Source organism: Populus nigra, chromosome 13, assembly GCF_951802175.1.
Source record: "Populus nigra chromosome 13, ddPopNigr1.1, whole genome shotgun sequence".
NCBI lineage: Eukaryota > Viridiplantae > Streptophyta > Magnoliopsida > Malpighiales > Salicaceae > Populus > Populus nigra.
Window position 1 is genome coordinate 4,686,613 of NC_084864.1, and position 16,323 is coordinate 4,702,935.

At 31.2% G+C, this 16,323-nt stretch overlaps 1 protein-coding gene across 2 annotated transcripts; it reads left to right on the forward strand.

Moving 5' to 3' along the window:
* Positions 1-3,219: 3,219 nt before the first annotated feature.
* On the forward strand, positions 3,220-5,570 carry LOC133670460 (glycine-rich RNA-binding protein 2, mitochondrial-like). 2 transcript variants are annotated; one of them, XM_062090958.1, is made up of 5 exons: positions 3,220-3,379; positions 4,142-4,277; positions 4,392-4,460; positions 5,083-5,189; positions 5,271-5,570. In XM_062090958.1, exons 2-5 carry the CDS (start codon positions 4,154-4,156, stop codon positions 5,364-5,366), a joined length of 396 nt encoding a protein of 131 aa, XP_061946942.1. In that variant the 5' UTR covers positions 3,220-3,379; positions 4,142-4,153; the 3' UTR covers positions 5,367-5,570. The 2 variants fall into 2 exon arrangements, with proteins under 2 accessions (XP_061946942.1, XP_061946943.1); XM_062090959.1 differs by having other exon boundaries at positions 3,223-3,379; positions 4,149-4,277.
* Positions 5,571-16,323: the final 10,753 nt, after the last annotated feature.

Genomic DNA, 16,323 nt, shown 5'->3' on the forward strand with positions numbered 1-16,323 from the left:
GATATAATCATTAATCCTGCTTCATATCTCCATTACTCTTAGGTTAACAATATATTGAGTAGAAAAGAAAATATTATAATGAGAGATGATTCTTCTCTACAAAATAAGATCATTGCCTTATGCCATAATTCTACTTTAAATGGTCACTCAAGAGCTACAATTACTACTAAGAGAGTAGGCATCTTAATTTTTTAGAAGAAACAACAAAAAGCATATAAGGCAATATGTTAGGGAATGTTCTATTTGTTAGAAAAACAAGCTTGGAAATATTCTTACCCGAAAGCTGCTACAACCCCTAACTTTTCCTCAAACACCCTTTACCAATACTAGCATGGATTTTGATGGAAGACTTTCCTAAATCAAAGGCAAAGGAAGTTAACCTGGTGGTGGTGGACCGAATCAGTAAGTATGTCTACTTTATAGCTATTACACATCTCTATACTACAATCATAGTTGTTAAAGCTTTCATGGATAACATTTACAAATTGCTGCCACCATAGTCAATGACAAAGATGCTGTGTTTTTAAGTTAATTTTGGCAACACCTATTTTCATGTCAATAAGTGGATTTATGTTATTTAACTACCTATCACTCATGGTTTAATAGACAAACTAAAGTTGTCAATAAGTGTTTGAAGGACTATTTCAGGTGTATGACCATTAACACCCCAACTCAATGGATTTGATGATACAACACCGATCGGTGACTACCATTATCTAAAGTGGTGATATAACACCAATTATTACATGTTAAGTCTACCCATTATGAGATCTTGTATAAGTTTGTTCTTTTAATATATATTCCATATTTTCCTAAAGACTCGCCTATTAAAGCAGTAGATGAGTAGATGACTACTTGACAAAAATGGAACACATGCTCAAGGTAATTAGAGAAAATCTAATATCAATTTGATATAGGATATGTTTGGGAACCCAGTTTAAATCACGTTCCCTTAAAATTTGATTTGTTTTTGTTTAAAATTAATTTTTTAATGTTTTCATATCATTTTGATGTGCTGATATAAAAAATAATTTTAAAAACATAAAAAAATATTTTTAAATGAAAAACATTTTAAACCGCAATCGTTATCACATTACCATTTAAACCCCTAAAATGACTCGGTTAGCTAACAAGAAGAAGAGTGTGAGGGCATTCAACATTGATGAACATCAAATTACAGCCATAGAGACCAAAAAAAAAAACAATAGCTCATAGAAGTTCATAAAAACTAGCATCTAAGTACAATGGTCCTTTCCAAGGTATGGAAATGATTGTTTCACGTAGGGGTGAGTAAAAAAACTGATTAAACCGAGAAAATAAAAAAATAACCGAAAAAACCGAACCGTGAAACAAAACCAATTAAACCGATTAAAATTTTGAAAAAACTGACCGATTCAGTTTTAGTTTTATAAGCTTGAAACCAAACTGAACCCAAACCGAAAAAAAGTGGAAAACAAACCGAGCCAAACCAAAAAAACCTAGCCAAACCGGTTTGAACCAGTTTCCTTTTTTTATATAAATCGGTTTGGTTACTTTTTTGATAAAAATCGAACCAAATCGAAAATGATCACCCTTAATTTCACGTGTCGCAATTGAAGAAACAATTGGGAAACAAGGAGGCACCCCATTTTTCAACCACTAGCTATTTTGGGCAAAAGGATAATGAAAAGTAGGGGTGAGCAAAAAAACTAATAAACTGAGAAAACCAGAAAAAAAACCAAAAAAACAGAACAAAAAAAACCAAATTAACCGATTAAAAAATCACAAAAAATTTCCGGTTCGGTTTGGTTTCTATTTCTAAAGTCTGAAACCGATTGAACCGAACCGAACCGGTTCAACCAACCAACACTTAGAAAAAAAAAACAAGTATAAATACATTGTTTTCTAACCCTAGAGTATCAGCCATCAGCCACCGCCCCCCTCCCTCTCCCTTCTCTGCATCTCTCTGTCTTTACTCTCATTTTCTCTCTGCTTTGCTTTGATTTTCCTCCCCTCCTTTATAGATTTGGTTCCTATGGGTTTTTTTTCGGATCTTAATTCTCCTATTGAATCTGTGCCACAAATGGAATTGGAATAGTAGATCCATTCCTTTTCTTTTGTTTTTCATATCCGTGGATTTCTACATCCCCCTGCCATTTGATTAATTACAATGAAGTGAATGAACGTTCCCTCGAAGAATCAAACTCATTTCTATCTACGTCCATCAAATCTGCTGATCAAATCACATAAAGGTCTCCTAAACATAACTCATTCACAGACTGTGTGGTTGGCTCTACTGAGACAGAGAGTGACGAAGAAGATTACTTGGCTAGGTTAACTTGTCAAATGGCTCACTCCACCCTTGAAGATAATTTCAAGAGAAATGACCTCCTTTGCAACACCGAAAAGACCAAGGCATTGCTTCCTTTATGTTTTTTTTTTAAAGTAAGACAACCTGCTCTGGTTTTTGTGATTATGTTTTTTGGAGCTAATGTTCGGGTCTTGGGTTTTTTGCCTGATTTGTGGCGTTGAGTTTTGTTTGGATCGTCTCAATCAATGTTATGTGCAGTTGGATGCTGTTGCGGTTGTGGACAAGGGTCTAGCCATAGAAGCCCAAATGGGTTTTCACCTCCAGCAACTTGGGATCTGTTGTACGAGGCTACAGGAGAAGTAGAGAGGACCATTGGGTTTGAACCGGTTTGGAAGGAAAATAAACCAAACTGAACCAAAATTAATCGGTTTGAACCGGTTTTTGGTTCGGTTCGGTTTAAAAAATTAAAAAAATAATTTGGTTTGGTTGTTTATTTTGATTCAAAACCGAACCGAACTAAAAATGCTCGGCATTAATGAAAAGAAACAATCAAGCTGCTACGAATGTTTTGATACTCTAGAACAGGAGATGGTTGATGAATTGGAATTAAGGTTCCCTCAATTCGCTCAGAATGAGCATGAAAAATATGATGGAATACTAGAATATGTTACAAGCGTTCTCTTCTCCTTCTGTCTAGAGACCCGTTCTCTTCTTCTAGTAAACTTGCACCACCTGTTGGCATGTCAATACCTCACTTTCTCCCTCATTCCTTCATCAAGCTCCATTAAACCCTGTCATCATCTCTGGAGTTCATCCAAGTTGCTACCCTTAATTTGGAGCTTGCACCGTTCACGATTCCAACGTCTTGTACATAATGACAAGACAACCCTCCACAGAACCAAAAAAAAAAAAGAAAAAATCCAAACGTACAACCCGAAACAGAGTCATATCAAATTCTCAACGCTATAAAGCAAGCAAGATACTTTACAAAAGTGCCACTCAGCAATCGCTCTCTTAAACCCTAGCCGTTTCCTTCGTTTCAGGCTCTCCCAAGCCGAAACCCGGCCTTCCCCTCATTTTTCTTCAAAGGTACAATCTTTACCCTCTTTGCTTAAACCCAAAATTTCGATTTCTCTCTTGTTTCCCTTTCTCTTCATTTATTGAATGTACTGTTGTGTTGGTGTTTTTATGTGAAAAGTTATGTTTTTTATGATGTTTTGTGGATCATAGTTTGGTGAAGTAAAGTTTTGCTCTTTCTGTTTTGGTCTTAGATATTGTTTATGTGTTTGCCAAAGTGGGTTTCACTTTACTGGGGTTGTTTTCTTAAAGGTTTTTTTTAGATTTTGTTTGTGTTTTTTTGGTTTTGGGTTATGTTCTGTTTTCTTAGCCACATGAATGGTTCTTTATCGTGTTCATATAATTGTTTTTTTCTGTTCGAGTTGTATGGTATTAATTCTGTAGATTATTAATGATAGCTTTTAGAGTTCTTTGTTGTTCTCTGTTTTTCACTGGTGCTGCTTATGGAGTGTGTGTGGTGTGAGTGTAGGGTCAAACAATCTTTTAGAGTTTTAATCCTCTACTCTATCTTTCTGAGGGATTTTTGTGTTCTGAACAATATGTTTTGTGCTTTTAAGGCTTAGGTTTTGAGTTTTCTTTAATCAAAGCTATCAATTTGATCTCTTAATAAACAAGGAATCTAAAAATTGACCCCATTTTTTTTAGATTAATTTTTGAATGTTGCTTTGGGGGATGTTGCATGATTGTGATTGGTTTGTTATGTTTTGAGATTTTTTGTTTTTGGTTGAATATTATTAATGCTCGATACTGATGCAATGATGGGTTTTGGTTTAGTCCATAGTTGAAATGGCTTTCTTTAACAAGTTTGGGAGCCTAGTCAGGCAGTCAATTTCCCAGAATGGGCAAGTTCCAATGGCATCTATGCTGAACTCTATTCGCTGCATGTCTTCATCAAAGCTTTTCATTGGAGGTATTGATGTGTAGATGCTGTTTTAATGCTAGTATTGATAAACAAATGCTGTTTGAATGTTGGAAATCCATTTGCATTAATGCTCTGCTGTTGTCTATATCGTCTGTTTTTTAGGGCTTGCATGGTCAACTGATGATCAATCGCTCAAGGATGCATTTTCTGGCTTTGGGGAAGTGACTGAGGGTATGTTTTTGCATGTGTACTTCGATTAAATCACACTGTTGAAATAAACATGGACACGATTTCTTTCTCTAGGTAACCTGCTGTCAAATGATTGCTGAGGCTGGTTGATTGTGTTCTCATTTGATGCATCTTTGAAATTAATCTTTGACATTTCGATTTGTTATCATTCAATTTGGTGGTTTGAGTATTGTACGCCTGCTTTAACTGTAACCTCATTGGTAAATTGGTAATTGTTAACTACTGTTCATCCACCCTTAGAATGACAAGTATCAATTTCTTGGAGTTGTCCTGTAACCTGTGGGTTTTACTTTAGTTCAAAGATGTGAATTGGTGCCAATGCATGTTTACATGTGAAACGACTGTGGTCCAGTTCAGCTTGATTATTAAATTCCAAAAATATATTATACTCCATGTCAAGTTTTCCGAATCTGATTCTACTATGATATTTTCAGAAAGATGAAGTGTTTTTTGGTTGGATATTTAGAGTTTTAACAATAGAATTTGTGATATTCTCACCATCCATAGTTTATAGTGTTGTAGCTGTTGCAAAACAATCTTTGCTTGGCTGGGTGCACTTGGTGTTGTCAGTGTAGGTGATTAACATTCTGGTTTTGTTTTACAGCAAGAGTTATCACTGATAGAGACACTGGGAGGTCTCGTGGATTCGGTTTTGTTAGTTACGAAAGCACTGAATCTGCCAGTGAAGCATTGTCAGCAATGGATGGCCAGGTCAGAAATTTAGCGATTTTGATGGGGTTAAGTGCCCTGATTCCTGAATGATATATTGATTGTTGCATACCGATGGTGCAGGAATTGGGAGGAAGAAACATTCGCGTGAGTTATGCCACCGACAAGAGACAACCACAACCTTACAATAGCAATTATGGTAGGAATCCAGATTATTGAAGTGGTTGAGTTTCAGTGTTACAGGCTGTTGAAATGGCTTTGCTTCTTTAGCTAGTTGTTACTAGTAAGAATTGAGATTGCTTTTTTATTTTCCTTGAATGAGTTTTCTATAACTTGCGATGTTATCTTGTTATTTCGGCACTACAATGTGCCGGTAACGCTATTAATTAGTCCGACTGGGTGGAGCTGCATCTGTTCATATTACATTTTCATAGTTATGGATTGAGGCATGGTCTGTCGCATGTATGGTTGCTCTGATGTTTTGTGCCTCTGCTAGTCATCGAGTGAGGTGGTAGGCATGCATGAGCATTGTTTCTTCGTTTAACTGGGTGGTTATGGGATGTCAAACAAAAGGCAGTACCTTGCTTGCTACCTTGTCTAGGCAGAGGTGGTGTAGTCAGGAGCAAAGAGAAGAGGGAGACTGGAAAGCGATCGGGACTGGGGGCCAAATGGTGTTTTTTGTCTTTTTTGGCTGTGCTGTGAATAGCCGAAAATTGCAAGAAACAAATTAGCCTTGTCGAAGCCATGGGAGACTGATGAACCAGATCCTAAGGAGTTATTTAATTATCTAAGATGCTGTAGGGGTTAATTAATAGATTTTGATAAGCTACAAGATTAAGTTACAGTAAAACCAATGAACGTTCATGGCTCCTTTTGGAAGCCCTTTATGCATGGCAACTGCTATCAGCTCCATCGTTAATGTGCTCGAATGTTTTTTAAAATGTGTTTTAGAAACAATTTAATTTAATATATATATATATATATATATATATATATATTGAAAAAAATAGACGTATTTTAAAAGGCCCTTAAGGGTCGTTGACATATTCCATAGGCCTTGTATTTTGCTACGGTAAAAGCCACAGACCCAAAAACCAATGCTATCTACAATTTCTAAATTGAGCCACACTATTAATTAACAAAACCTAATTGGCTTTTGAAAAATTACTTAACCTCTGGGACCGTTAACCATTAGCTCTAGTATTGATTTTTAAGAGAATTAAAGTTTTCTTACATGGTTTATTTATTATTTTAAATTTTTCTAGTACAAATAAATATATATTTTTTCATTTTAATTACTCAATAAAGCAACCAGGGTTTTTTTTCACAATAATATTTTATAATCAACTCAAATGTAATTTTATATTTAGGCAAATAAAACAAAACAAAGGAGGCCATGTAAGTGTGGCACATCTAAGGATGCATTAGAGGTGTCTTTGCTCTTTAGGCTGTACGTGTAGTATCTTTTGGCAAGTGTCGTGTTCTCATTTTATCATTTTATTAGTGCGACTTGTCTCCGATGGTGGTCTGGTTCTGTTGTGGTGGGACTTTTTTTTTATTCTCTCTCTTTCTTTGAAAATTTCAACTTGTCCATCTTGGTTGTTGGTATTTCAACTTTAGTCCTTATTCTTTTGATTTCTCATTTTTTGTTTCGGTTCTTTTATAAAAATTTTATTTGCTTTCAATTTAATCCTTAAATTCCAATTTATCAAATAATATAGTCTCCAATTTAGTTCTCATTCTTTTAATTATTTTTTTTGCATTAGCTCTTTTGTAAAAGTTTATTGGATTTCAATTTCATCATTCAATTCAAGTAGTCCTTTTGATTTCTAATTTTTTTCTTGGTCCTTTTATAAAAGTTTTTATTTTCAATTTCACCATTTAATTACAACATTGTTTTTATTTTTATATCAATTTCGAACCTCATTTTTTCTATTTTTTTGTTTTTTTTACTAAATTGATTTTGTTTTTCAATTTCACCCTTCAATTAACTATAAAATTTATTTGTATTTTGATTTTGATTCTCATTCTTTTAATTTCTATTTTTTAAAATCCTTCTTTATATATTTTTTTTCAATCTCATCCTTCAATATGATTTATTGAGAATTGGACTTATGATTGATTGTGAATTGGACTTTATAGTTTTTTCAAATTTGGTGTTTCGGGTCTAATGAATCGAGTCACGAGTTTGAAAAGTTAGCATGAGTTTTTTTTAGAAAAAAAAGCTTTATAAATCTTTTTATTTTTTATCGGTCACATGATCTGGACCGCGAGTTTGATGGGATATCTCGAATTAGCTTAGCCCTAATTAACATGGTTACAAGTTTGTCACGAACAATTTTTATGTCCTTTTTTTTACCTGATTTCAAAACCTAAACTTCATTTTTTACACAAAAAATTGTCCAACCTTGTGGTGAAATGCGGGCACTGAGGCTAGTTAATATATCAAAAGAATTCGGGTGATTGTCATTGTTTTTTTTTTTTCATTTGACACTTTTTTTTTTGTTTTCATGTTTATTTTTTTAATTTAGTCTTTTTATGACCTAATTTCTTGTAATATAGTTTTAAATTGTGGTAGAAAGACAAAATAAAATAAAAGACAGGACGGACCATAATGTAAACCTTGAGAAAAATGCATGACCAATCTTAAATTCACATAACAAATGCTTTTCAGTCCACCTATATTTCTTTCTCATCCAATTTAGTTGCTTTAGTTTTTGAAATTCTAATTTTGGTAAAAAAAGAAGTTCATTTTTCAATCCTTGGGTTTAAGAGAGGAGAGGAAAACTCATTTGAGAATGGAAAAATATAAAGAAAGTTGTTGGTAAACCACATTCTAGTGAAAAAAAAAAAACAATCTTGGTATCAACGGGTTCCATTTAGCAAGATGTTTTTAGACCTTCATCTTACAAATAAAATTTTGGTATAGAGAGAGTATAAAGAATTTTTTTCAGTTTGATTTTTTTTAAAATGATTTAGGGTGTTTTGAGTTGAGAGATTGATTTATTAACATAACAAGCATGTTTTTTGGGTGTTTTCATGTGAAATTAGGTTGAAAATGAATTTTTAGGTTCAAAAAATCCAGAATTGATTTGACTAACTATCTAGTGGTAAAAAATTGGATAAGTAGACAACATGTCGTCAACTTTCATTTTTTTTTTTAAAAAAAGTGGAAAACATGAAAAAAGAAAGAAAGAAAATTTCTTTTTCTACTCCATTATTCATTAATATGAAAAACATATTTAGTGTTTTTTTTTGTATTTTGTGAGTTATGTTCTTCACTCCTTTTGCCAACAAAAAAAGGCCACAAATGCGAGTTTAGTTAGTGTGCGTGGCCTTTCATTAATAGGCTAGGGCAACTAAGCCTCCCAGGCCTAGACGTCTAGCCTATATATATTAGGCTTATTATGCATTTGTTTTTAAATTTTTTTAATTAAATTTCATGAAAATAATAGCTTTAAAATATATCAATTTTAAAAATAAGATAATATATTAGCAAAGTTTGAATATTTTTATATTAAAAAAAAACTTCATTTGACTCGTAGCGTAACGCAGAACAATAATGTAGTTTATAAACTAAATATACAAGGATTGGTCTTAACCCCGAGGCTTCTCGTATAGTAGAGAAATCTTAACCATTTGCACTATTGTTTTTTATTTTTTATTTTTATGGATTAAGCATAGTAAATTATATATTAGCTCATTTATATAGAAACTAGATCATTGTACGTAGACCACTGTGGGTCAGATAATTTTTTTTAACATAATTTTTTTTTTCATGTTGATAATAATTTTTTTAGCAAAATAAACTAATTAAACTATACAATGATTGACATGATGTGACCTGGTCAACTTGATAAATTTAAAAACAACTTAAATCGTCTAAGACAACATAACAACTCACGAGCTACAAGTGTCATTTACGACTCCCTCAAATTGTAAAATAGGTTAACATAATTTACAATAAAGAGAGATATGATAGAGGAGAGAGAGAAAAAAAAGAAATAAATAAAGAAAAAGACCCTGGAGGCACACTAAAACTTTGATAATGACACCACCAGTATTGTTGAAAAGATCTTAACAATATGAATTCAATGACACTAAAAAAGATTACCAATGTAATATGAATTCAACGACACCAAAAACGATTACCAACGTCGAATTAAGTGGGCCACATGAGTCATTCAAATGTGTCAGAGATCACGAGGTTGCTTTAATTCTTAAAAAAAATAGGTTAACTCAGGTTGATCCTCCCAACCAAGGTTGTCAAAAATGTTTTTTTGACACGACACAGAATATATAAAATAAACTCGGATCGTAAACTTGAATCGTAAAATCATAAGTAAAATATTTTAACTAATTATATATTGACAATTCCAATCAAGTAGTAAATAATAATATAACACAATCAAAATAAAAGTGAAATAAACAATACAAATATTCAAACATTTTAAAATACATGATTCAAATAAAAATTCATACATGGTTTAAATAACTTAACAAATACAATATAATACAATTATGTCCATAGAATTTCATTAACTAAAAATTAACAAATCTAAAACAAACAATCTAATGGTGTGTCATGTAACTAAACATAGCCTCATTACCTTTATTTTCCTCGTTATTTCTAAAATATTAATTAAAATTATTATCATTTAAAAAATTATTATTATTACTACTAATATCAGCATTGATATTGTGAATGTTAATGCTACGACACATATTTATATTTAAATTCAATTTGACTTCAGCGGTCAATCAAATAACTTATTTATTCATATCATAATTTATAACAAGTCTTATATTAAATAGGTGGGAGTTAATTATATATTAGCCTAAATGAAAAAAATTTAGGACACCAAATGTTGAAATGACATTTAAAGAATTAAATTAAATCATCATAATTAATAATGTTTTTTAAAATAAAACTATACAAATTGAAGGCCAAGTGGCCTTGGTATAAAAGGAAAGCAAAACGTAAGGCCTCACTATTTTCAGCCTTTTTCTTACCAAAATATCCTCCTCTTCATTTCCTCTCTCTCTCTCTCTCTCTCTCTCTCTCTCTCATTTGGAATCCAAATAATACGAATTGGCTCCTCACAGAAGGCGAATGGTACAACGGGGAAAGCCTGCCTAGCAAAGCCAAGCTTGAAAAAACCACCTAAAGCTAAGACTAATTTTTGGGTGTTGCTCTTGAGAGAGAGATTAACAGAGTGTGGAAGACTGGAAGTTGTGGAAAGAGGAAGGGCATAGGGGAGTGGGGACTCGGGAGGGACTCAGGGAAAGTTCATTGTAGTCAGTACATTTTGTAAATTGTAACTTTTGTTAAACTCGTAAACTCGGACTGAGTTGATCGAGTTTGACCAAGTTGAACCAAGTTTGCTCATTTTCGAGTTTTTAACCCGATTCTAAACGTTATATACGAGTTGACTCGTAAAATCGTATGATTTTACGAGTCAACTCGCAAGTTTAATAACATTGCTCCCAACCCATGACCCGGACCCCCAAGTTAAGTTTTAAAACTATGATAATAACTATTTTTGTAAACCTCGGATCCTTATCTTGATCCAGGTAAACCTAGGTTAACCCTCTCGATCTGTGACCCCGACCTTGCCCCGGGTCAACCCCCTAATCGAGTTTTAAAATTATAATAATTATTATTTTTATCTTTACATTGACCCATATCAACCCAAATTAGCCCTCCTGGCCTTTAACCCATGTCTTACCCCAAGTCGACCCCGAGTCATGTTTTTAAACTCTGACAATAACTATTATTTTTTTTTACATTGACTAACTCAACCCAGGTTGACTCTCTCAACTTGTGACCCAGGCTTTATCCCGAGTCAATCTCCAATTCAGGTTTTAAAACTATGATAATAATCACTTTTATCCTTATTGTGACTTGAAAGAACCTGGGATGCCTTTTCTGACCTATGACCCGAACCTTGTCCATAGTTAATCTTTGATTCAGGTCACCACTCGTGAATCAAATGTGAATCAAATTGATAGGTCAATAACAAAGGTTTGGGTTTAAGAAAAAATAGAAAAAGGATTAACCCGACTTAACCTAAAGAAAAAACTTGAGTTAACCCGTGACCCATGTAAAATCCGTCAAAAACCCTTTTTTTCTTGTTGTTTTTATCCTTTATAAAAAAATCGATTTCACATCAAGGGCAATATAGTTATTTTATAAATAAAAACAATGCAAAGAGTTAGACAAGCTTGTCCTACCCCTTTTAGTGGGACAAACATTTCTCTACTAGAATAGCCCTAGATAAGATAAAAATTGTTTTTTATACAATCTAAATATGCACCAAACAAATTCATGAAAAAACTATCTTATATGGTCCATCTTTGCTAGCATACCAAACACTACCTAAGAGTATATAGTATAACAACTAAACAAAGGCCTGCTCTATACCAAGACACAAGTGTTAAAAAATGATGTTAAGATTATGCAAGCATTTATAAAAAAACAAAAAAAATAAAAATTCAAGACTCAAGTCATTAACATAATTATGTTTAATAAGCTCGATTAATTTAAATAATTCAAATTAAAAAATATAATCACAATAAATAACTAAAAAGGTAAAAAAGGTAAAAAAAATTGACTCGAGCTCATTTATGTTTACATGCTAAATTGCGGCCCTGGTAGTGATACTAAGGTAACCCGTTAAAAGTATACTGAATAAAACTAAGAAGTTTATTATCAAACAACCTAATATTGAAAGGGAAAAAATGATTTGAGTCAACTAGATTAACATGCTAACCTTGCAACTAGGGGTACAAGATTGAAATAACTCCATATAAAGGAAATTGGAAAAAAGAAGAAGCATGAAGATCAATCCCCAAAAAATCAAATTTTGAAGAGTGAAATTGAAAACAAAATAATTTAAAATGACAAAAAAAAAAAACCAAAGTCAGTATGTTTTAACCTTCAAAACTCATGACCCCAATCATGATTCCGAGACTAACCTCATAGAAGGCAAACCTTAAAAAATAATGAAATAAAATTTTAAATTATCAAAATGTTGATAGATGAAATTGAAAAAAATACAATACAAAAGGATTCAATAAAAAAAAATAACAATTACAAGAACGATGACTAAATTTAATAAAAAAATAATTTGAAATCAAATGCCAACGGATGAAATTGAAACAAAAATCAATTAGGAAAAAGATAATAAAAACAAACAAACAAACAACAATCAAAAGAATGAGGACTAAATTTAATATAAAAATTAAATGAAACCAAATGATGGGGGTCGAAATTGAAGAAAAAAATCAATCAAAAAAAGATAAGAAAACAAAACAAATAGAAATAAAAATAATAAGGACCAAAGTGGATAAAAAATAATAATTAAATGACATATTTATATTTTGGTAAGGAGAAGAGAGATAAAAAAGGGAGAAGAAAAAAGTCCACCAGAGCCCAACTACCACCCCCACCATGTACATGCAAAGCGCCAACATAAAAGCATAACGAGACGCTCCCAACACTATCCTAGAATGTGGTGTGTTGACTCGGGTCGTGAGTTTTATGAGTTACCCGTGTTGACTTGGGTTATTTTTTTAAATAATTATTTTTTAATTGTATCCTTCAACATTACTTTTTATTTTTTTATTCACTTTTTATAAAATTATTCTGATCTTCTGACCCAAGTTTTACAAGTTAACCCTAGTTGATTTGGGTTATTTGTTTTTTTTATTTGATTTTTTATCTAATAAATTGTGTTGGTTGGGAATTGAGACTTATAATATATTTTTTGAATTTTTTTGAATTTCATCTTTTAATATTAGATTGATTGAGAATTAGGCTTTATAATTTATTTTGATTTACATTCTAGGAGATTATCTTTGTCTCATGACTTAAGTGGTTTTTGTGTTTTATTTTTAATTTTACTATTCAACATTGAGTTGATTGGAGATTGAGTTTAATAATTTATTTTGATTTTCTTTCTATGGAGTTATCCAAGTCTTATGACCCATGTGTGACATGTTAATGTAAAAAAAAAAACCTAAAAAAATGTTGAAAGGTGAAATAAAAAAAAATCAATTTAAAAAAGGACATAAAAAACCACCTGAGTCAATTGACCAAACTCGTAACTAGGATCATAATATTGGGATAACCTTATAGAAATCAAACCAAAACAAATTATGAAGCCTAAAATCAGTCTAATATTGAAAGATGAAATTAAAAAAAAATCCAACTAAAAAAAAGAAGAAAGTACCCAAGTCAACCGGCCTAACCCGAGATTCGGGTTATAAGATCGTGATAACCTCATAGAAAAAAAATAAAAAGTTATAAATCTCAATTCTCAATCAATTAAATTCAGAAGGATTAAATTGAAAAAAAAAATTAAAAAAAAGACAAAAAAAGTAACATAAATCAACCTCGATTAACATGTCAAACTTAGGTTAGAAGATAAGGATAACTCCATAGAAAGCAAATAAATTTTTTTTATAAAGTTCGATTCCTAAACAACTCAATGTTAAAGGATGAGATTGAAAAAAAAATAACTTGAGTCAACACGACTGATCTACAAAACTTGTGATCTGAATCATGAAACTAAGATAACTTCATACAAAATAAATTGAAATAAATTATAAAACTTTATACTTGATAAACTTAATATTAAAAAATAATTAAAATTAAAAAGTACTTCATTTTTCACTCTGTTTGGAGTGTATATTAATTAATTAATAATTAGATGCTTGAAATCAAATCTCCCGTGATTCATGGATGTATGTCGGTGAGCACCCATCATCGAAACTAGACAACACAAAATGTGTGGTCTGGCTATGCAAAAAGGGGTAAAAAAATATGGTAAAGGTAATTGGCAAGTCCCTATTTTGCATTACAATAGTCATGCAATTATCCATTTGCTTACATTATAGTACAACTACGAAAAGCAAAGCCACTTTCTCTTGTTTTTCTCTTCAAGGCCATGCAATGTCTACTTTGTGTCACTTCTTCAAAGTTATGCCTTTTGTATTACTCAATCTTTACATAATTATATCGCAAGATAATGACATCTCTATGTTAACTTTTTATCATCCCTTCATCTTAGATAATAATGCCATTTAGGGAACATTTGCGTGAGGTGAAAAGAAGGCTTGCAACCCAATAAACTAGTTCAACTTTGGGGTCAAATCAGTGCCATTTCTCTGTTCCCCCCCTCCTAGTGCATGAAATTGGACTCACCTTTTTGCAATGTCTCTTATTTTAGTATTGTGCTCTAAACAAGAATTAGGTAAATGTTTTTTTAAAAAATTGTTTAAAATTAAAAATTTTAGATCGTTTTGATGTATTGATATAAAAAATAATTTTAAAAAATAAAAAATATATTATTTTGATATATTTTCAAGAAAAAACACTTTGAAAAGTAACCACTGCCACACTTTCAAAGTGCAAACTCTTTTAAATAATTTTTTTTTGTAAGCAAGCATTAACTTATCTATTTTCCCCCTTCCTAGTGCTTGAAATTAGATTCACCTTTTTGCAATGTCTCTTCATTTAGTATTGTGCTCTAAACAAGAATTGGGTAAAATTTAAAAAAATATTTTTTTAAAAATTAAAAATTTTATGTTTTTAGATCATTTTAATGTATTGATATAAAAAATAATTTTAAAGAATAAAAAAAATAGTATTTTGATATATTTCCAAACGAAAAACACTTTAAAAAATAACCACTGTCACACTTTTAAAATACACACTCTTTAAATGATTTTTTTTTTGTAAGCAAGCATTAACTTGTCTGTTTCCCCCCCTCCTAGTGCTTGAAATTGAATTCACCTCTTCATGTCTCTTTGTTGTTTAATATGTACTCTAAATAAGAGTTGGGTAAAATTTGAAATTATTTTATTTAAAATTAATTTTTTTTATGTTATTAGATCGTTTTAATGTATTGATATCAAAAATAAATTTTTTTAAATATATATATTATTTTAATACATTTCAAAAAATAAAGCATTTTAAAAATCAATCATTACCACTCTTTAAAAGTGTACACTTTCAAAACATTAACTTCTTCTTATTTACTAAATCTGATATTTTCCATCAAAGATATTTCAGATTTTAAATACTTTTTGCTTTTTTCTCTCGTTATTAGACACAATCAAATGATATTCTTGAGTCATTTTGTATATCTAATTAAATCCAATTCTCAATTTTAATTGGACAAAGATCATCATCCATGGTCTAAAAATAGAATTTGATTGACAAGGTGAAAAATATACCATCCTGCCTCCTTAACCAATCCTCAAAATTTAATCAATTGCTCCTAATGGAAGAAATAATTATTGCTGACATTACAATAATTTCACCCAAATTCCTATTTAATTTCCTCAACTTTTTAAGCTCGGCTAGATAGGTAGCATAGAGGATTGTAAGAGAGAGATACATTCCTTGCCAGCTAGCTTTTGACAAACTAGTCATATGCTGTACATTCCTCAAAATCTTTAAGATGAGTCTTAGTTTATACTGCACGTCGGATTTTTTTTCTTTCTTAAATGTAACTAAAAATATTTAGATTATATAAAATTATTTCATAATTTTTATTAAATTTATCCTTCCGTAAATATTGAAATATTTTGATTTAATTTTTTTTTATTTAGTTTAGTTTTAAAATTAAATTGTATGAGAATTATTTTGATATAACTTAATCGACTTGACCGGTTTAAAAGCATCCCAACCACTCAATAAAAAAAAAATCGAGTATAAAATTGAGAAAAAATAATAAAATTTACATAAAAAAAACCTCTCAACATATTCTCTCACGTAGTCCAGGTTTAAAATTAAACCGTGTATTGCTTTGACATGATTTAATCGACTTGGCCGGTCTAAAAGCAACCTGACCGACCTATAAACAAAGTCTAGGTACAAAATTGACAAAATAAAAACCTTTTAACTCGACTCCTTGCTTAGCTCATATTTAAAATTAAATCATATGAAAGTTTTCTTAACGTGATTCAGTTGACTTGGCCAATCCAAAAGCAACCCGTACTATTGTTAAAAAAGTCTACGGATAAAATTTTAAAAAATAAAATAAAGAGAGAGAAATGAAAAAAAGAAAGAGGCTAAATTGAAAAAAAAAAACCCAAAGAGATAGGAGCTTCAATGTCATAACGACTCCCAAGTTTTTTAGTGTAGAAGTAATTAGACAGGTGACCT